Source organism: Diplodia seriata, assembly GCF_021436955.1.
Source record: "Diplodia seriata strain FDS-637 chromosome Unknown scaffold_10, whole genome shotgun sequence".
In the NCBI taxonomy this organism is placed as follows: Eukaryota; Fungi; Ascomycota; class Dothideomycetes; order Botryosphaeriales; family Botryosphaeriaceae; genus Diplodia; species Diplodia seriata.
Genome location: NW_027117317.1, coordinates 1206597 through 1226611, shown reverse-complemented (window position 1 = coordinate 1226611; position 20015 = coordinate 1206597). Strand labels below are relative to the sequence as shown.

The following is a 20015-nucleotide window of genomic DNA, read 5'->3' as shown; positions in this document are numbered from 1 at the left end:
GGCGGTGACGAAATAAAATTCCTCCGCCGCTTGAAGTCCTGCGAGTTCTGTGATCGCAGTTATCTCAGTTCCTCAACGGTGGAAAGAGGTGCAACTTACCGCGCTTGCGCTCGTCGCGCCGCCTCACTGCCTCGCTGGCCCGCATCCGGTCCTCCGCCGAGTTTGCGTAGCTCGGGTGGCCCAGACCGATGGCCCTCCTGGCCCAGTAGTCGGCAAGCTCGTTGCCCATGATGGCCATATGTCCCGGGCAGGCCTTGATCTCGACCGTGAAGCCCTTGAGGGCGAGCTCCACGGCCCGGACGGCGACCTTGGTGGCGGGGCCGCCGAACGGATTCAGCCGGCCGTTGATGGTTCTCGGGCTCTTCATGCTTTGTATGTTCGTGTCCGTGTAGACGACAATGTCGCCTACCGTGCCCGGCACGAAAAGCTCCTCGCCCTTCCCTAGGGCCATCCAGACGGCCTCCTGCTCACCGCTGCCTGAGCCTTGGGACACCCTACTGACGAGGTAGTGCTCCGTCCACTCTTGCTCCCCCGGCGCGGCAAACCTCTGCAGGCCCGCGTCGAAGTCCTGCTTCCAGACGACGGCGACGCCAACGGTGGTGCCGATGGCGGCCGCGTCGGTCCACAGGACCTTCCGGGCTGGTTCGTTCTTCGAATCCTCGAAGCGGGCCTCGGCCAAGGTCACGGGGTCGTCGGCGAAGATGATGCGGTCTTCCGCGACGAGGCGGCAGAAGAGGGCGGTGGTGATGTTGGCAGCCATTGTGATTTGTGTTCCTGGAGTTTGACCGTGTTAGAAGCTGTGCGAGCGTGCGCTTGTGGAAGCTGCTGGATACTTACGTCGCGATGTGGCTGCGGTGCTGGTGAGAGAAGCGGCGGAGGAAGATCTGGGTGAGGTTTTATAGACGCCCGCGCTGCGCTGCGCTGCGCACGTGCTTGCACGGGCGAAGCGAGGTAGCTGCCCTGGCAACGTCTTGACCAGATTGAGCGCTTCGTAAGGGCTTTTAGCTTGTCATATTTTGAAGTGTCTCCGCGCACAACTGGCGCCTTTTGAGCCTTCTTCTGGGTGACCACCAAAGCAAGCAAACATGTCGACACAAACTATGGGTGTATATTCGAACGTCCGAAGTGGTATGTACCATCTTGGAGCTGCTCATGTGCGCATCGGTTTCTTTTCTGCTTGCGACAGGATAGCCAACGAGCCATTGGGCTGCTGCTTGACCAACAAAGTGACTGGATTGCTACATAAAGCTCAACTACGCGTCTCTCTGCAGCTCAATCAAGAGCCCTTAATGCATATGCTTGGAGATATCGTTGGTATCGTGCGATCTATGGAAGTGATTGTGCAGTCGCAGTGCGCGGTTGAAACTCGCATCCACGTGCAAGCAGTGGAAACGCATGTTACGACACCACCTCCACCATTTGTCCATCAGATCCATCGAGAGTCATGCGAGATATTCTGGAGAGGTAGTTTGTCCTCACCTCAGTAACACTTCCCCAGTCGCTTGGACGCGACGCGCTCAACTGCCCGAACCTGCGCGCGGCCGATTCGACGCGCACTGCTCCTTCCACAACGACTGCGATAGATTACGATAATTGCGCAAAATTTTGGATGTCGCCGGCTGTGAGGTTGTCCAACGCGTTCCCACAGCGGTCGCCGACGTTCGTGGTTTCCTCTTTCGGGGTCTGGGGTTGTTCCTTCCCCGCGGGGAAACGGGCGGCCGCGCTCGGCGATTCGTCCTCATCTCCGACCACACAACACAACGACGACTCAGCGCGCGCGCCGATCCAGCGCAGGATTCCGGCAAAAGGGTGCAGCCCCGCATCAGCCTCCGGTGTCAGCTTCAGCAAATCACGACCCTCGACGCGCCGGTCGCGCATCCTATTCGCCGCGAGCCCGTCGTCCCGTCTGAGCGCTGCCCAGCTAAGCCTTCATTTACCCGCCCACTTTATCCGCCACGTGAGCACGACCGGGGTGAGCATCCAACCCGTCTGCACTTCTGCGACCCCGGAGATGGGGCTCGGAATCGCGCGCATGTATAAAATGCGTGTCAGACGCAGACCCCAGCTGCCGCCCTGGCCTCCCGCTTCACTTCTCTGAGTCTTGTGCTCTCTCTTCGATTTCCTCGACAAATATGGCTATCGGCGGTGGCTCTGCGTCGCAGTTCGACTCGGCCGCCCTGGCCCGTCGCCAGGAGTTGTCTGGCTCCGCTGGCCCTCTCGCTTTGGTGAAGAACATCAAGGTCTTCGGAATTGCCTGCTTTGCCTGCCTCGGAGGCCTCCTTTACGGTTACAACCAGGGAGTATTCAGTGGTGTTCTGACCATGACCTCGTTTGATAATAGTAAGCCTTCGTTTGAAAAAGTCTTGTGTTTGGAACTAACGCCTCTCAAGCAATGCCCCATTGGACCGGCGACGACAATTCTACACGCATGGGCTGGCTTACCAGCATCCTTGAGCTTGGCGCATGGTTCGGCGCTCTCTACAGCAGCTTCCTTGCAGAGATCCTCTCCCGGAAATACGCCATCCTAATCAACGTGGCCATATTCATCATCGGCGTTGTAGTACAAACTACAGCTGCTGCTGGGGGAGCACACCACTCGATCCTGGGAGGCCGGTTCATTACCGGAATGGGTGTTGGTTCCTTGTCCATGATCGTGCCCATGTACAACGCTGAGATCGCACCTCCGGAAGTTCGTGGCGCCCTTGTCGGTCTACAACAACTTTCCATCACGCTTGGCATCATGATCTCTTTCTGGATTGACTACGGATGCAACTACATTGGCGGTACCGGGGAAGGTCAGCATAACACGGCATGGCTGTTGCCACTTTCCCTGCAGCTTGTTCCTGCAGTGATCCTTGGCATTGGTATGATTTTCATGCCATTTTCCCCGCGTTGGCTCATCCACCATGGTCGAGAATCTGAGGCTCGCTCTGTCCTCGCCGGCTTGCGTAATCTTTCGCAGGACCATGACCTCATCGAGCTTGAGTTTGCAGAAATCAGGGCCCAGTCCTTGTTCGAAAAGAGGACCTTGGCGGAGAAGTTCCCTCACCTGAAAGAACCCACAGCGTGGAACACCTTCAAGCTGTAAGCGCATCTATATCTTGCCCCAGACCGAGACTAACATCATCAGGCAATGGGTCGCTATCGGCTCTCTCTTCAAGTCTAAGCCAATGTTCCGCCGTGTAATTGTTGCTACTGTGACTATGTTCTTCCAACAGTGGACCGGTACGTTTCTGTCCCTTAAAGTATTGAAAGACCACAGCATTGACAAGGGCCACCGCAGGTATCAACGCAATCCTCTACTACGCTCCGCAGATTTTCAACAAGCTTGGAATGTCGTCTACCACTGTTTCGCTCCTGGCTACTGGTGTCGTTGGCATTGTCATGTTCATTGCCACCATTCCAGCGGTCATGTACGTCGATAAGCTTGGACGCAAGCCTGTCCTCATTGTCGGAGCTCTAGGCATGGCGACGTGCCATATCATAATTGTCAGCCCCTCATTCATAATATTCGATTTATTCAATAACTAACACCTTTCAGGCCGTTATTGTCGCAAAGAACCAGGACCAATGGGAGACCCACCAATCCGCTGGCTGGGCCGCCGTTGTCATGGTATGGCTTTTCGTCATCCATTTCGGATACTCCTGGGGTCCATGTGCTTGGATCATCATCTCTGAAGTCTGGCCTCTCTCGAACCGTCCGTACGGTATTTCACTGGGCGCCAGTTCAAACGTATGCTATCCTCCCTTGCCTCCACAAATACTCGCCACTGACAAAATCTAAAAGTGGATGAACAACTTCATTGTCGGTCAAGTCACGCCAGACATGCTCACCGGCATGACCTATGGCACTTACATTTTCTTCGGCCTCCTGACATTCGGCGGCGCCGCTTTGTAAGTCTCTTCCGGCATATCCTCCACCAATGCAGCCAAGGAGTCAGCTAATCCCCGCGCACAGCATTTGGCTCTACGTACCCGAAACCAAAAACCTGACGCTCGAAGAAATGGACATTCTGTTTGGAAGCCAGGGCACTGCGGAGGCGGATAAGGAGCGCATGAGGGAGGTCAATCGCGAAGTCGGCCTCGAGGATCTGATCCGGCAAGGCTCGGTCGGCCATGCGGAGAAGTCTGAGGTGCTGCCTGAGAAGGCGGAGCACACTCTTTGAATGGGTATACAACTATGGGGGCACTGGCGCCTCGTTTTGCAGACTCGCTTGTTCAAAATTGACTTAACAATGAAACTTCCCAGGCAATATTGTAAGGACTTGGTTTGATGACAGTACAGAACACGTTCTCAAAGTAGTACGTTCTGGAAGTTTCAAAACGTCGAGCGGGATGTTTGCAGTTGCGACTCAGCATGACAGGGAAGATTCCGAACACCATCGAACAATAGCGATGCTGCGCGCCAGCAACGAACACGAATACGGAAATGCAGCAAAAACGTCTGCTACTCGCAAGCCGCGTGGCCGGGAGAATGAGGGTTCGCTCAGTACCCAGACTTCTCCATCTCACCAAACGAAGTGACAAATTCCTAGCGTCACGAAATAAAAGCAGTTTCCAAAAACTAGTTATCAAAGTGATTGATCGTGCTTGAACTTTCCGTGTCGCTGGCCGTCCAGACAACGGCAAAGAAAAAGCGTACGCTGAATATATACCTCAGTTGTCCGTGTCCCACCCGTGCAGCGCACCAAAAGCCCGCCCCGCCCGCAATATGACGCGCGCGGCGCCTATACCTATGCCGCCATACACGCGGCACGCATAACCGCCGCAGCCACCACCTGCTCCACCCGATGATCTGCACCAACGGCACTCACGCTTCCTCGCCCGTTTTTCCCGGTATGTAGGCAGACCCGGGGGCCTGGACCACACGGCCGGCTGATCTGCCGGCTTTGGGAATGCTTATGCGCGCGTGGTGGCAACCAATCGCCGCGACCGGTGCATGGGCTAAGCTTTTGCGGGGGATTGATGGCGCCCCGGCTGACTTTGTCCGGCCGGCCAGCCGGCCAGCCAGTCGGGTGGGTTGGTGGTGCGCGGCTGATGGGGGAGGGAGGGTGCAGTCCGGTATGACTGAAGGGCACTCGTGATGCGACCGTGCGGGTGCTCATGGGCGCGTGATGTCGACTCTCTGTTGTGGCGGCTGTTCGACTTCGTTCTTTTGCTTGGTTATAAAAGCACTTCCGTTTGGCCTCCACGGGTTTTCGGGGCAACGGAAATGCTTGGGGCAGAAGGCTTTGGGACGCTCTTGTCCGTTCTACAACTGTAACAGACGTACTCTGAGGCCGCCGGTTGTTGTTCAATACTTACAACCTCTGCTGTCAAGAAATGTGTTTAATGCTGTTTCAGTGATGAAAAAAGATATTCACTGGTTGACTGTCTGTGTCTCGACTAAACTTTTCTGGTCATGATGGGTATTGCCATCTATCATTCATAATGAAGCGCATCGTGGGGTGTCCATGATGAAAAGCAACACCATGCCAACTCAGTCGTTCAGTACCATTTTGTTCTTGTAGGCACCTCCGGCTCGGTTCTTAGGATGCTCATGGATGACAGAGTCCGAGCTACAATTCTTGGTGTTGATGTGTGTGAAGCCCCTCTGCCCAGTGTGACACTTCATTCTACTCCACTTGTGAGTGATTTGTGTGGAGCGAAAAGAGTGCAAGAATCCATGACGACTATCCCAGGAATTTGAAGTCTTGGAAATTCAGTGGCAGTGTTCAATAGCTGTCATGCCCGGTGTATCATATTTAGTGCTGAAGTGTCTCCAACGGGAGGCGCACTGTTTCCGGATCGTGTGCGAGTTATAGGGTATGTCTGAAAGTTGTGACAGCGGTAATTCTGTGGTATGGGAGCACTAGTACACGGTAACATTCGCTTTTTCACTCCTGTTCGAACCAACATTGTTGAACTTGTCAGTGTCCGAAATAGGGTACAGAAACTTGCCTGAGTTCTTCGAGTCTCTTCCAAATGGTTCATAAGTCCATTCAGCCATCGCTTCTTCCATAATCCGTAGCTGGTGCTGCTGTCGTTTGTCTGAGAGAGTTAGCGTTGGGCTCTGGGAGTTGCGGCTTGCCCTCTTGGGACGTTCGTGAAGGGTGAAGGCCTGCCAAACGGCGGCGGAAACAGGGTCTACATTGAAAAGGAAATCCCAAATCCCATCCTCCCCCTTCTCCAACACCAAGACGCCAGAGCAGAGCCCCCCAACTTGCCCACTCTCGAACTCCAGCCATGAAAATCCTCCACGGGTGCATACCGCGGCAGACCACCAAGACCAAACATCGTTGAGCTCCGCGTACCCCTTTCCAGCCAGCTGGAAAGAAGGCCGTTTGAAGCCGCCCGGAAATTAGCAAGGCGGCGGCTCTGGCAGCTACAAATACCTGAGAAAGAAGAAAAGAGAAAAAAGAAACCACGAAATCCCATCAATTCCCCTCGTCCCCAGCACCCCCAGTTGGCCCACCAACCACCAGCAGATTCATTCTTCGCCGATTTCTCTTCTGGGACTTGGACACCGGCGCAGGGTACCCGGCCGGGTCCAGGACATCGGGGCGATTATCCTTGGCGACGGCGTCGGCGAGCTCGTTGCCGGTGATGCCGCGATGGCTGGGCACCCAGCGCAGCTCCACGCGCACGCCACGGACTTCGAGACGCGCCGCGAGCGCGCAGATGTTCTCGAGCAGGCTGGGCGGGTACGATAGCGGCAGGAGGCAGCCGCGGCGGAGGGTCTTGAGGGCTCGGAGGACGCCCTCGCAGTCTGAAAAGAGGAGGAAGCGGGCGGCGTCCGGCGGGGAGAGAGCAACACCGGCTGCGGCGGCGGCACGAGCGCGGACGAGGGCAGCCACGAAGGACTGGGCGGGGGCGGCGGCCGCGGCGGCGGGAAGGTCGGCGAGGAGGGTGTCGATGGTGTCGACGGCTGCGCGCAGCTTCTTCTCAATCGCCATCATCTCGGCCAGATGGCTCTTGCCGCATTCGAACAGCGGCCAGCCGCGCGTCTGCCAGTGTTGGCGCGGGTACAGGCGCCACGCAGCCCCAGCGCTGCACCACTTGTTCTTGCCCGAAGGGTCGTCTGCGCGCCGGCCGGCGGATCCGTCCGTAAATGCAACATATGTGTTGCGGAAGAGCCGGCTGCGGCGCTGGGAGGCAGGCGCGCATGCTGCGGCCGCGTATCTCTCAGCCGGACGGTGGTTTTGCTCGTGATTGAGCCAGATAGCGATTTCGCCCGGAAAGGGATCGAAATCTGCCTTTTCGCGGGGCATGGCGAGACGGTGCGAAGAGGCGGAAGGCGCGGCAGCAGGCGCAAGGGAGCGGGGAGGTAGCGGCGAGGGCGAGAGCGAGGACGCGGTGGAGGTGTGGTGATGCTGCCAAAGAGAGAAAGCTCACAGAGTAGCAGAAGATCTGGGGGCATATCTACGAGCGCCGCGGTGCCGGCTTGAATGTTCATTATGGAAAGAGCGATGGCTGTTCAGGAAAGAGCAAGTGACGTAGGGCCAGTAGCAGGTCGGGACGGCTCAAGATCTTGAAGTGAAGTGAGGTGAGGTGCGATATGAGGGTGGTACCTCATCACAGCTTACAGCAGCATTGAGCATGAATCCATACATACGACGCTCGTCTACACCTTCAAGCATTGCTGAGCGAGATTGCTTAGTTACCAATTCGTCTATGGTTAGTGTTGTCGTCTCCAGCATTGGTGTTGGGGCGGGGGTAAGTATATAATCCAAACCGCCAAACGTTATTAGTCATGAGGTCCACGTTAAAGCTGTAACTCCTTATTAGTACATTCGTACGAGCGGGCGATCACAGGGTGCGAGTGGGCCCCACGTGAAAGTCAGCTGTAGGCCTCCCTTTTTTGGAGGCCCCCAGTTCGATTCCGGCCGGGCCCCAGATCTTTTTGCGTTTGCAGCATTATCGGTATATTTTATTAGCCTCACCAGAGAATGCCTGCCTACTATGCGCTCTTTAAGCGTCAGATCAGTGTAGCGTAGAAGAGCTGGTAGCCGCCGAGGCTTATAAGCTCAACCTCAGCTCGGGGTGAATTGAGAAATCTGGTAGGAAGTCTACCGCGTCGGAGCCTCTTAATGACGAAGAAGAGAGGATGGTCACAATTGGTGAACAGAAGAAACCGGGGCGTCTCCAGCAGCGGCGGCGGCGAGGTTCGGCGGTAGCCGCGGGCAGGTCTGCGAGGAGGACGTCAATCTTCTGTAGACCTATCTCCAGCTACTTTTGGACTCCCATCATTTCCGCGACTATCGACTTCTTCACCACCTTGAATAGCGGAAAGCGGCGCTGCATCACCTTCTATTCTCGGTCGAATCGTCCTCGCGGAAGGCGGCAGAGGCATGCGTAAATACCATAAGGTCATTCCTAAAAAGGCGGCCGTGGGCAGAGGAGGGAGACGCATAGGTGGCTAATCGTCTTCGATTGGGTTGAACTCGAATCGCCGCTTTTTGCCTGCAGGCCACTGGTAAGGCTGCTCATCGTCTTCTAACTGGTTCTGGATCAAAGTCCAACGGCGGCCTCGGCGAAGCGCCGTGCCGGAATGTGCTCTAACGCCAGGTTATGCTGTATTGTACTCTCGCCGGCGAAGGCGTCAAAATCGACCGTGTTGTCGGCGATGCCAAGGTGAAGGCGAGTTGGAGAGGTGGAAGGCGCCGGTGTTCGGATTCTTGCCGCCTTTGCGGATCTCGTCCAGCCTCAACGCCGAAAGCAGTTCTCTTGAGATCGAATAAAGGGAAGACGAGGAAGCAGAGCCAAACCAAAATGGGGATTACGTTTCTTTTTTGCGAAACAACCTCGTCTACTACGAAGACCCCGAGGACCAGCGGCATACGCTATGCATCCCGAACGATCTGGAGAAGAAGATCTTTGAGCTAACCCGCGACCGGCAACACAATGTAGGCTCTTGGGGAACCCATGATAGAGTTCGGTAGTCAATAGGCGCTCGGTGAAGACGGCCTCTCGCAGCAACATCAGTTCCAGCCATCCATTGCTGTGTACAGGGGTATATCTTTATGTGCAGAGTAATAAACACCTGGCCATTAGCCAATGCTCCGTCGTAAACCAATTGCTTTTCCGTCATTTTTTTATGTCGTGCGCTCCTTAATCCAAGCCCGAGAACTTCTGCACGACCGCCTTGGTGTTGGCCTGATCCTTGCCCTTGGACCTCTTCCTCTTCTTCCTGCGCTTCCGGTCGCTCCCGTCGTCGCTGCTATCCGCATCGCTATCGTCGTCGCTGTCGTCTTCATCATCGCTGTCCATCGGCCTCTTCGCGCCCTCCGTCGCGTCTTCGCCGTCGTCGTTTCCAGCACCGCCGTAGCCCTCATGCCACACCTTGACGACCTGTCCGCCGCCCGTGATAAGCCGTCCGCCAACGTCAAAGCCCAGCCCGACAACGCTCTCGCCCGTCTCGTCATGGCTGATCTCGCCAATGACGCGATTCAAGCCGATGCGCACGAAGCGCACGAGCCCATTGCCCAAGCCCGCCGCGACGACCTTGCCCTTGGCGCCCACGCCCTCCGGCAGCATGGCCAGCACATCCAAGCTCTCGCCGCCGCCGGGTCCGCGATCGACCGTAACGCGCTCGTCCTGATCGTCCCACACGCCGCGCTCCCACAACGTCATCACGCCGCCCGAACCGCCGACCATGATCTTCTCGCCGACCGACGTGCCGCGCTTGCCCAGGCCGCCCACGAACAGCGACGACAGCAGCTCCTCGCCTTGGTCTTCGCTGCGCACGAGCACGCCGCGCCGCAGGTCCGTCACCGCCAGCGTCGCGCCGCCCGTCGTCACCCACTGCTTGCTGAAGCCCGACGTGCTGGCGGCCGACGGCGGGAGCGGCGTCAGGCTGGAGATGTAGTCGTCGTGCGGGTAGTGCGTTGCCGCCGCGCGCAGCGACGGGAAGCTGTGGTCTTCGCGCAGGTCGAAGAGGTGGAGCGGGGAGGAGTCCGTGGCGAGGAGGAGCGTCTGCGGGGAAAGGACGTGGAGGAGCGAGGGCGGGTCGATCTCGGTGTTGGTGTTGCTATCAATTGGGCGTTAGCAAAACAATAGAAGAAGCTCGAAGCAAACATTCAATGGCTGTTTTGGAGGGCTGGAAAGGATGTGTACGTACCCAATGCGCGGCACGTTGATCTTGCTCAGCACCTGGCCCGTCTCGCTGCTCGCGGCCTTCACCAGGCCGTCGGTGCCGGCCGAGTACAGGGCCTGGCCGTCTACGCTGTACGCCAGAGTGCGGCAGCTGCCCTTGTGCCGCTTCGTGCGCCACGCCGTCTCGATCTGGCCGCATCCACTCTCGCTCGCGACCGCCGCATCTTCGACCGAGCTGTCGTCATCTCCGTCGGATGCGACGGGTGGCAGGCGGAAGGTTTGGACGTGGCCAGCGGAGAGGCCGACGGTGACGAGCGGCTCCGTGGGGTGGATGGCCTGGGCGAAGAGGTCGGAGCTCAGAGGAAGGTTGCAGATGGTGTCGAACATGGCGCCGTTTCTTTTCCCTGTCCCCAGCTTGCGCGGCCGAGGGTGCAAAGGATTTTGTTTGGAGGCAGGTTGTCGTCGGCAGAGCTCCGAAGTTTTGAGCTGTCGTTGGCGTCGGCCAATCAGCGAGCTGCGACCCTGCTTTCAGCCGCTGCAGGGCGATCTAAAAAGTAAAGCGCAGACGACAGGCAACTTTGAACGCCGCGAGACGGATTGCGACTAACAGCAAAGTGACAGGGGGTCGTGTTACATAACCACCCAATTCTGAGCTGCCTCAAACTCTCTTGCAGCTTCTACCCCTTCCGTTGAATAAGTTGCTAACTCACAAACGCCACAATTTAACTCACTCACTGCTCTAATCCACTAAGCAAATGTGAAGTTTCTGGCTAGAACAAGCAAGCATCACACATCGTATGTATCCGATCACGACGCAAGAAGCAGCAGATTTGAATCATGACTTTTGTTTGCCATTCCATATGAAAGCAGCCCCGCCGTCTTTTCTGTTGTTTCCATACCAACACGTATGTAAATATCGTACAGCGAAGATAGTAAGAAACCCGGGAATTGCCGACCATGCGCGCTAAAACCGACTTTTGTCTCTTTTTTGTTCTTCCAGAACACCCGTGAAGTCATCCACATTAGATCCGCCCTTTCATATTTTTGTCAACATTAATAAAGAAAACGTCCCTCTTTAACTCCGACCTCTTTCAGGCGAAAAGCAAACTACTGGCCCCTGAGCTTGCACTTGAGCTTGGCGAAGAAGTTGTCGTTGCTCTCCTCCCACACTTCCGTCTCAGCCGGCAACCTGCCCGTGTCGATATCGGCCTCGAGCGGGTTGACGAACTTGGTCTTGAACACGATCTTGTGGCCGAAGTACAGCACGGCGAAGATGATCAAGCTGAGGTAGGCGACGAAGAAGCTGCTAACGTCCCAGGGAATGAAGGCCGTGAAGCCCTGGGTGAGAATGATGAGGATGTTGAAGAAGAGGCCGTAGTATGCGAGATAGGGCTGGCCCCAACCGGTGTACGGCAGTGACTCACGGCCAATACCGCGCAGTTTGAGGATGCGCATGAAGGCGATCTGGCAGCCGTTGATGCAGCCCCAAGAGATGAAGCCGGCAACGCCGGAAATGTTCATGAACCAGTCAAAGACTTCGCCACCGCTGCTGGAGACGTTCATGAAAGCAAGAAGGCCGAAGGCTGCGGTGAAAGCGACACTCCAGTAGGGAACACCGTGCTTGGTGGTCTTGGCGAAGAACTTCGGCGCACAGCCCGCGTCCGCAAGACCGATGATCATACGGGAACCGGAGTAGACGTTGGCGTTGGCAGCGGACAGGACAACGGTGAGCAAGACACCGTTGATGAGACCGGGAATCACGGGGATGCCGGCAAGCTTAGCAGCAATGACCAAGGGGGATGAGGACGCATCATCGCCGCCAAGCGCCAGCTCCTTGTTGTCGTAGGGCACGAGCAGACCGACGAAGAAAATAATGGCGAGGAAGAACAGCAGGATCATCCAGAAAGTGTTGCGGATGGCTTCGGGCACAGTCTTGCGCGGGTTCGCCGTCTCTCCTGCACCGATACCAACCAGCTCAGTACCCTGGTAGGTAAAGCCAGCCTGAATAAGGACGGCCCAGAAACCGACAAACTTGGCGGTTGCGCCCTTGGACTCCAGCAGGTAGGGGGCAAACGCACCGGGGCTGCTCCAGGTGTGGAACCCCAAGTAGCCGTTCTGACCAACTCCGGCATCAACACAGATGGCAAAAATAACGACTTCAAGCTAGTCAGTAAAAAGCAACGGAGTAGTTCGAGCATGGACCACATACAGCCAAAGACCGTCAGCACCTTGATTCCCGCAAACCAGAATTCAAGCTCGCCGTAGAACTTGACGGGCAGGAAGTTGATTGCAGTAATGACCACCCAAAAAATGGCAATGAATACGCCCACGGAGATGCTGTCGTCCCAGTACTGGATAATGAGACCAGCTGCGGTAAGTTCAAGACCGTACGTGATGGCCCACGAAAACCAGTAGATCCAGCCCATGGCAAAGCCCAGACTGGGATCCACGAATCGCGCGGCGTACTGGCAGAAGGCACCCGAAACAGGGATGTACGTAGCCATCTCTGCCAGACAAATCATGACGGAATAGACGATGGAACCGACGAATGCATAAGCGATGAGGGCACCGGCTGGACCGGCCTCCGCGATGGCTTCTCCGCTACCAATGAACAGACCCGTGCCGATGGTGCCACCTGTGGAGAGAGGTCTTAGCAACGCGGAGGATGGCCACAAGGATCAGGAGCAGTCCTCACCAATGGCAATCATCTGCAAGTGCCGGCTCTTCAGGTTCCTCTTCAGGTTCTCCTGGGCCTCGAGCTGCTTCTCCAGGTCCATTGAGGAGCCCTCGCTCCCGGGCAGCTCCTTGGTCGCATCGTTAGTGGTCTTCTTGGGCTCGGCACTGGGCTGGATGGCATCGATCGCCTTCTCGTCCTGGCGCTCCATGGTGGTGGTGTTCGACTAGCCAGTAGCGACAAAAGACACGTGAGTGGTGTGGTAATGGAAACCGCTAACGGCAGGAGGTCGCGAGGCAGGAGAGAAAGAAGAGTTGAGTTGAGCGAGCTTGACAGCTAACGGCAAGTTAAAGCTACATGGCGAGCACACGGGCCTATGAATAAAAACCTGCCGGTGACTAGACCCATTGCCGCGAAAATTGAGCCGTGTCAGCCGTCGGCAGCCGGTCGTGGCCAGAGCGTTGATGGTTTTTCTCATGTAACACCAGTGGGTCGCGCGTCCCAAAACGGAGGAGACGCTCGCACGGCTGCTTACGCCCCAGAGATCGTCGTCTGTAAGCGACGCAGGCGCTCGCTCCTGGCCGGTGCGAGCACATATTCAGCGCACCGCTCCGCCGGGGCGCGATTGCATGTCTTTGATATGCGTGATTCAATTGCGTACTGTCGGCCCTGGGCGTGGCGGGCTTGTCGAAAGCTTCGCGGCGCCTCGCGAGATCCGACCAGCTCGGCGCCGCCCGAAGTCAGCCCCGGCCCGAGCTGTGGCGAGCTGCGAGCTGCGCGTCAACGGCGCCGCTAGTGGCGGCCGCAGCGTAGCCTTCTTCCGCGGCGACGGAGGCGGCGATGGAGTGACGACGATGGACTGGCGGCGATGGTACGGCGCGAGGTAACGGCGGCTCCAGATGGGTCGTGATCAACCTGCCTCATCCGTCAGCTGCTCGGGGTCTGTCGAGCGGGAGCTGAGCGGGTAGGGCTGGCGGCGAGGCGTGATTGGAGAAAATTCTGCAGTTTGAGTCTTTCGGCCGCAGTAGCGTGCGGGATGCGGTGGTGTGAGTGCGGGAGTGGTTAAATCCTTGCAAAGACTCTGTATATCGATAACGCCTAACTGCCGATCCCGGCTTGTCCCTCCGTTGCCGCTCCGCGTCGCCATCCTCTCTCCGCCGGCAACTCACAGCGAAATGGAGTCCGACAAACCGGTTTCGTTATGATGCGGGGTCTCATCAGTCGCGCGGTCAGTCGTACCTCGGGCGACACAATTTCCCCGAGGGTGGCCTTAACACCGGTGGTTTTCTCCACTGCAGGTGCGGTGCTCGGGCAGATCTACTGATGATCAGCACGAGCTGGATCTCGTGCAGCCATTTTGCGGACCCTCGCCTGAACCAGCTGGCTGGTCAATCTGGGGATGATAACAAAAATGAGTCAGAGGAATGCATGGCTGTGACTGACCGCAACATCGGGGCTTCTGCAAGGCTCATCAATTCAGAATCGTGGCGGCGGCATCGGCGCAAAGGACCTCGGCATTGCAGTCGAGTGTTGAATTTGGGGCAGTGTCTAGCCTTCGACCCTTACCACTCCTTTGCCCTCTTTCACATCAAACTCCACCCATCTTGCCCGGTCACCCCTCCTGCCGTCCACGATCCTCCCCGGGTTCATGACTGCGCAACCCTGGTACTTCAAAGCAAAAGCCGGGGCATCCTTATCCGCTACCACCAATGACGTCGGCAGCGGGTACAGCCCGAGAACATGCGCGTAGTCCCAGTGCACAGGCCGCACGTCCAGAGGGAACGGTGACAGGTGGGACTGGTCCAGTAGCGTACGCGTTAGCGCCCGGGCCGTCAGGGTGTCAGGGTCCAGTGGTTGTTCCTGGGGTTTAGTCTGCGGTTGTTTGTCGATGTCCATGGCGACCTCGCCAGCCCCACCGTCTGGCTGCTCCATGACAGACGCGACAGTTGCTTCTCGGCTGCCGTCGCGGTGCTCTTCTATATCCATTTCTTCATCTTCGTCCTCCTCGGAGCCAGGCTTCTTGAACCGGATGGCGCTGCGCCGAAGTCGGCCTGTAACGTCGTCCCTGAAGAGTACCATCTCGCCCTGGACTCCAAACCACGTGAGCCGACTGGGATTTGTTGTCCAAACTGCCTCCCCCTCTTTCCGTCTCCCCGCACCCCCCACCTCTCGGTTCGCCTCTTGAATAACACGTCGAATTCTGCTTGTGAAGATCTCTGGTACGCCTTTTCTTGGCAACGGGACCGCAGCCCCAGCAGAGAAAGCTGATGGCCAGGCATCATTATCCCCGGGGACGAAAACAAGTGTTGTTCTTGCAATAAGCTGCGGGAAGTCGGAAAGCACCGAAGCGAGGGCGTTGAAGTGCTCTTTGTACTCGATGCTTCCTTGATTGGGAACGCCGGCCATTGTAGCAGAGCTGACAAAATTGCCCATGAGGACGATTGCAAGTGGGAATTCGGGTATCGGAAGGGCAGAGTAGGTGGAGAGAAGGGTGCGAAGAGCGGTGAAAGACTGTGGATTGTCGAGGTTGAGGTCCGCAGCAATGGCGATCTTTGTCTGGCGATGGGTAGAAGAGTCGGTGGTCAGCAGTCTGTTCTCTATCCTCCGCATCCTGGCCCCCGTAGCTCTTTCAGATCCTGTCCCGAGGAAGTCGGTCCATCCAAAAGCAGGGCCGACCACGCCGCCATTTGAATTGGCAACCGTGCTAGAATCCGGAGTCCCTAGTGTCAACGACCGCTTTTCTGGGGGAGGGTGGCCAATGGAGAAGCCGACAAATTTTCCGCCAATGGTTCCTCCAATGCCGCCGGTGGCGCCCAGTGCGGATGCTGATCCAGAGTGTGGGTTACCGTAGTCCTCCTCATACGTTCCATCGACGAGGACAATCATGCCAGGTGCAAACCATGCTCCGTCCTCGGGGATGGGTCTCGCGTGAGTCACGTCCAATGCGATGCTTCCCGTTAGGTCTGACAACGCAAGAGTGCCAGTAGGCGAGACGGTGAGCAGGGCTAGCAGAAGGTGGGTGGACCCGTGCCGACCTAGCAAATTGGAGATGGGAGTGATCTTATTAGTCTGTGAAGTCGTAACGGAGGCGGTGCGTTGTATGGAAGACCGGCTTGCGAAAGTCGGTGTTTGAAAGGACTCGTTTCGGAGCAGCCGCTGGTGAATCATGTGGTATCTTTGACGAAACATTTCCGTCTTGGTCGTAGGATTTGGGAACAGGGTTGGCTTCGTTGTTGATCTGCCCATAGTTAGCACCGACTGCATTCAGCCTATCCCACACTATCCGTACCTGTCAAAATGTTTCTTAGCGACGTTGTACACCATCTTGGGCTGGTCGAAGCCGCCAATGACCTTCATCCAGTCCCTAGGATCCTTGCTACCATCATCCTCTTCGTCGTCGGCAACGTTCAAACTGCTCATGCCAAAACTGTCCTGCTTCTCCATAAGCGGGTGCCGACCATTTGCTCCGCTGCCGTCTCCAAACTTGAAGCTGGTATCTCTGGTCAAAGATGGGCCCTTGACTTGCACCACCCGACCACCGCTCATGCATCCCTCTAACGTCTTCAATATACTTTTGAGAAGAGGGCCATCGCCATCAACGATTACCGGGCCGCTACTTTTCTTCCATGATCTAGCGACCTCCTCCAGCACACGCTCAGCAAGACCCTCTTCCCGCCAGCCTGAGCCACAATGTCTTCCAATGAACGTTGCGAGAGCGGCAAGAGCGGGAGACGCCAAGGTCAAGTTGTGCTTCTTCGTAAACGTTCTGAACGCAAGAGGTCGCAACGTTGCAGGCGGGAGTAGTATTGGGAGAACGGTCGGCTTAAGAGCAGGCGGTGCGGGAATAGGCGCGGTGCGCAGCGGGCGCGCAGGATTGACCGGCGGGGTAGCAAAAGCCGGCGAGGATGACGGGACAGGATCCGAGGCGGCCTCGAGGGCGCGGCGACTGATGGAGGCCATTATGGGCGAATTGGTGGTGGAGACATGCGGTGGTGCGGGCGCGGCGACGAGAGATGGGCCCGGGAGACGCGTCGCGAAAACGCGTCACACGCGGCGCCCGCTCTTGGCCGTCGCAACATTTCCGCGCCCGTAGCTCACGAAGCTCTCCGCACTCTCGTCGCCTCGGATTGCGCCAGCACCACCATTTTAGCCGTCAATCAGCACGTCTATCCAATAACATCGATCGCCCTCACGGTCTGCTGCAACTCTTCGATTACCATGTCCACCGAGGCTATCCCCGAGGAATCTAGCCCGAGCCCGCTGGAGGAGCTGCTCGCGGCTGCAAACCTGCAGTACTCGCTCAAAAACTACAATGGGGCCGCCGACATCTATTCGGAAGCTGCGCAGGTGCAGGAGCAACTCAACGGCGAAATGGCGCCTGAGAACGCCGACCTTCTTTTCCGCTACGGCCGCTGCCTCTACAAAGTCGCCATTGCGAAGAGCGACGTGCTCGGCGGGCGCGTCGCGAGCGATGAGAAGCCCGCGAAAAAACAGAAGAAGGATGAGAAGAGCAAGGCTGCAGCCGAGACATTGCCGGACAAAGAGGAGAAGTTGGCCGAGGAGGTTGTCGAGGCTGCCGTAGAAGAGAAGGACGGCGTAAAGTCTGAGGCGGACCCCACCGTGGAGAGCAAGCCCTTTTTCCAGATCGTTGGAGACGAGAACTGGGACACCGAGTCGGAAGACGACGAGGGTGGTGAGGAAGAGGGCGCGGACGACCCCGAAGATGACCTTGCAACTGCCTACGAGATCCTCGATGTCGCGCGCGTCCTGCTGTCGCGTCAGCTTGAAGCGCTACAGAATTCGGTGCGGGATACGTCTGATGGCGGCAAGGGCAAGGGCAAGGCTCCTGCAACAGAGCTTGATCCTGAAGAGCGCAAGGTGATGGAGAAGCTGGCGGACACGCACGATTTGCAGGCAGAGATTGGTCTGGAGAACGAGAACTTCGTTGATGCCGTCTCGGACTTCCGCGCTGCTCTCGCTCTCAAGGACAAGTACCTACCCAAGGAGTCATCGCTCATTGCGGAAGCCCATTACAAGCTTTCGCTTGCTCTGGAATTTCAGTCTATGACCAAGGTCCGCGAGGCTCAGGCTCAGGCTGAGGCATCTGGTATGCTACGGCATCTTCCAAAATTTGACCAAGCATGCTAACAGTTTGATAGGTGGCAAGGTCAACCCCGAAGAGGCCAAGGTCGATGAAGACATGCGTGAAGAGGCCGCCAAAGAGATGGAGGTAGCTATCGAGTCTTGCCGCCTGCGCGTAAGTAAGGAGGAGGAAGCGCTACCCTCCATTGCCGCCGACAAGGCCGAAGAAGCAAAGGCACAGATCACCGACGTGAAAGAGATGATCGAAGATATGGAGAACAGGGTAAGTCAAGCTACCGATCACTTCGAACTTCTCAGAACGAACGCTGACTTTGAGTTCAGCTCACTGAACTCCGTGGCCCTGCCATCTCCCTCTCCGCTCCTACAAACCCTGCAGGTGCCGACCCGTCCAACCCCCTTTCGGGTATTTTGGGCGAGCTGCTTGGTCAGGCGCCGGCTGAGGAGCAAGCAGAGCAGAAGAAGAAGATTGAGGCCGCAAGTGATATCTCGGGACTTGTCAAGCGGAAGAAGCCCGCAGCCGGTAGTGGGTCTGCAGCCGGCACCAAGCGGAAATCTGAGGCTCCCGAGGACCCGGCTAGAGAGAAGAAGACAAAGATGGAGGATGCTTAGACGGTTTCTATAGTTGGTAGGAAAAGTCAATTTGGCTTCTATGCACATAATGGACGATCTTTGGGCAAGGACGGCGTTCATTTCAAGCGGCTTCAACGCCTCGAGCAAGCCGGGCAAGCCGAAGCATCCCTCATGCCGTCACCAAAATCCAGCCAGAGCCCTCAGAAGCCATCCTCCGGATGTAGAAAAGAAAAAAAGAAAGAAAGAAAAGCCCCCCTTGGACAGCTTCGGGCGACTCCCCAACTTAGATCATAAGCCTCTCAGTCACCTCCTGTATCCTGTCCGTCAACTCAGACCCCTCGCTCGCCGTAATGACCGCTGCCGTGGTAGCCATCTTGAGCCCGCACGCGTGCCCCAGCGCGACCATAGACGCGACATACACGTACGGCACAGTCCAGTTCCTGCATAGCGACGGCAAATGCGCGATGACGAACGGGTCGCAGTCGGCCGCTAGGACGACGAGCTCGCCGACGCCGCGGTTGACCTGCTTCAGCACCTCCCTGGCGCCCTTCTGCAGCTGTCCGTTGCACCGGCTCTGCTCGAGCAGCGCGAAGAGGTCTTGCGTGAGCGCGGGCGAGGCGAGGGGGTACGGCGGCCCCTGTTCTCCGACGATGCGGTTGAAGCTCGCGTAGGACGACGGTTTGGATGTTTGCGGTTCGGAGTCGTCGCCGTAGTCGTTGTCATCGTCGTCGGTCGAGAAGTTGCTTGTGATTTCGAGTTTGATGTCATCATCATCGGTGAGGGCCTTGGAGGTGGGGTACATGATGATTGTGTTCGTGGTGTGGATGAAGTCGGGTTTCGAAGCGTGAGAGAGAGCTCATGTACACAGTGAGTGCGACTGAGGTGAGTGCGACTGAGGTAAGAGAGAAAGAAGTAAGTGCGTGGGCCGGCCTAAGAAGAAGGCAAAAAAGAAGCAAAAAACAAGCACCCGGAAAGGTGAAACTCCTAATATCACAGGGCAAGCTGGAACCTGGCTTGATGCAGTGACCCAACTGAACGTGGTAGTAGCATCGTGAGAGAATCGAACCTGGAATCTGCTTCAAGTTGTTCACCTAGTCTACACCGGAGTGCTTGTTGAGGAGGAGGCTCGCTTTGGCGGATTATATATTACAGGGAGGGTTAATCGTTTGTTTGGGTGCACGGCGGGCAGCGGGCTGGGCGCTGTCTGAAGATGGCCGGTTGCTCGAAGAGGCTGCGGAATGCTCTCTTCTGACAGTGCAACTACGGTTGCTGCTGCCGGTGACCACTGTCGCGGTGAGAACGACCTAGCGTCGCTGAGGTGTTAAGTTTCGTGTGTGCGGTATGTGTTTGCGGTTGAAGATTTCGTTGGAAAAGAAAAGACGGCGACTCTGGCCATTATTTGCAAAGGACAGAAGGTTAATATTAGCGGAAATATGTATGCTCTGAAGCTGCCATATTTGGCCAAGCTCGGATCCTGAACCCAACTGGCAAGAACGATCTACGTGGTGGAGTGAAACCGACAAGTGGGAAGGAATACAAATTCAGTAGGTACCACGTACTACGGCATCTAAGGAGCTCAAATGAGAGGTAATCG

The 20015-nt window shown here is 56.9% G+C and overlaps 8 protein-coding genes across 8 annotated transcripts; 2 read left to right on the top strand and 6 right to left on the bottom strand.

The window, feature by feature from the left end:
- Positions 1-64: 64 nt before the first annotated feature.
- Positions 65-760, bottom strand: SLS55_009577 (uncharacterized protein; the record flags this gene model as incomplete). Its single annotated transcript, XM_066780975.1, has 1 exon — positions 65-760. The coding sequence occupies one exon, from the start codon at positions 758-760 to the stop codon at positions 65-67; it is 696 nt and encodes a 231-aa protein (XP_066628921.1).
- A 1632-nt stretch (positions 761-2392) lies between these two features.
- SLS55_009576 (uncharacterized protein) lies at positions 2393-4166 on the top strand (the record flags this gene model as incomplete). Its single annotated transcript, XM_066780974.1, has 6 exons — positions 2393-3084; positions 3131-3225; positions 3284-3489; positions 3542-3733; positions 3788-3894; positions 3959-4166. The coding sequence occupies 6 exons, from the start codon at positions 2393-2395 to the stop codon at positions 4164-4166; spliced, it is 1500 nt and encodes a 499-aa protein (XP_066628920.1).
- A 2250-nt stretch (positions 4167-6416) lies between these two features.
- Positions 6417-7250, bottom strand: SLS55_009575 (uncharacterized protein; the record flags this gene model as incomplete). Its single annotated transcript, XM_066780973.1, has 1 exon — positions 6417-7250. The coding sequence occupies one exon, from the start codon at positions 7248-7250 to the stop codon at positions 6417-6419; it is 834 nt and encodes a 277-aa protein (XP_066628919.1).
- Positions 7251-9090: 1840 nt separating this feature from the next.
- Positions 9091-10461, bottom strand: JIP5 (WD repeat-containing protein jip5; the record flags this gene model as incomplete). Its single annotated transcript, XM_066780972.1, has 2 exons — positions 9091-10009; positions 10100-10461. The coding sequence occupies 2 exons, from the start codon at positions 10459-10461 to the stop codon at positions 9091-9093; spliced, it is 1281 nt and encodes a 426-aa protein (XP_066628918.1).
- A 720-nt stretch (positions 10462-11181) lies between these two features.
- Positions 11182-13156, bottom strand: LYP1 (lysine permease; the record flags this gene model as incomplete). Its single annotated transcript, XM_066780971.1, has 4 exons — positions 11182-12230; positions 12284-12709; positions 12770-12974; positions 13148-13156. 4 exons carry the CDS (start codon positions 13154-13156, stop codon positions 11182-11184), a joined length of 1689 nt encoding a protein of 562 aa, XP_066628917.1.
- A 1140-nt stretch (positions 13157-14296) lies between these two features.
- Positions 14297-16192, bottom strand: DPB2 (DNA-directed DNA polymerase epsilon, subunit B; the record flags this gene model as incomplete). Its single annotated transcript, XM_066780970.1, has 2 exons — positions 14297-15986; positions 16038-16192. 2 exons carry the CDS (start codon positions 16190-16192, stop codon positions 14297-14299), a joined length of 1845 nt encoding a protein of 614 aa, XP_066628916.1.
- A 774-nt stretch (positions 16193-16966) lies between these two features.
- On the top strand, positions 16967-18460 carry SLS55_009571 (uncharacterized protein; the record flags this gene model as incomplete). Its single annotated transcript, XM_066780969.1, has 3 exons — positions 16967-17855; positions 17908-18113; positions 18173-18460. 3 exons carry the CDS (start codon positions 16967-16969, stop codon positions 18458-18460), a joined length of 1383 nt encoding a protein of 460 aa, XP_066628915.1.
- A 244-nt stretch (positions 18461-18704) lies between these two features.
- SLS55_009570 (uncharacterized protein) lies at positions 18705-19223 on the bottom strand (the record flags this gene model as incomplete). Its single annotated transcript, XM_066780968.1, has 1 exon — positions 18705-19223. One exon carries the CDS (start codon positions 19221-19223, stop codon positions 18705-18707), a length of 519 nt encoding a protein of 172 aa, XP_066628914.1.
- Positions 19224-20015: the final 792 nt, after the last annotated feature.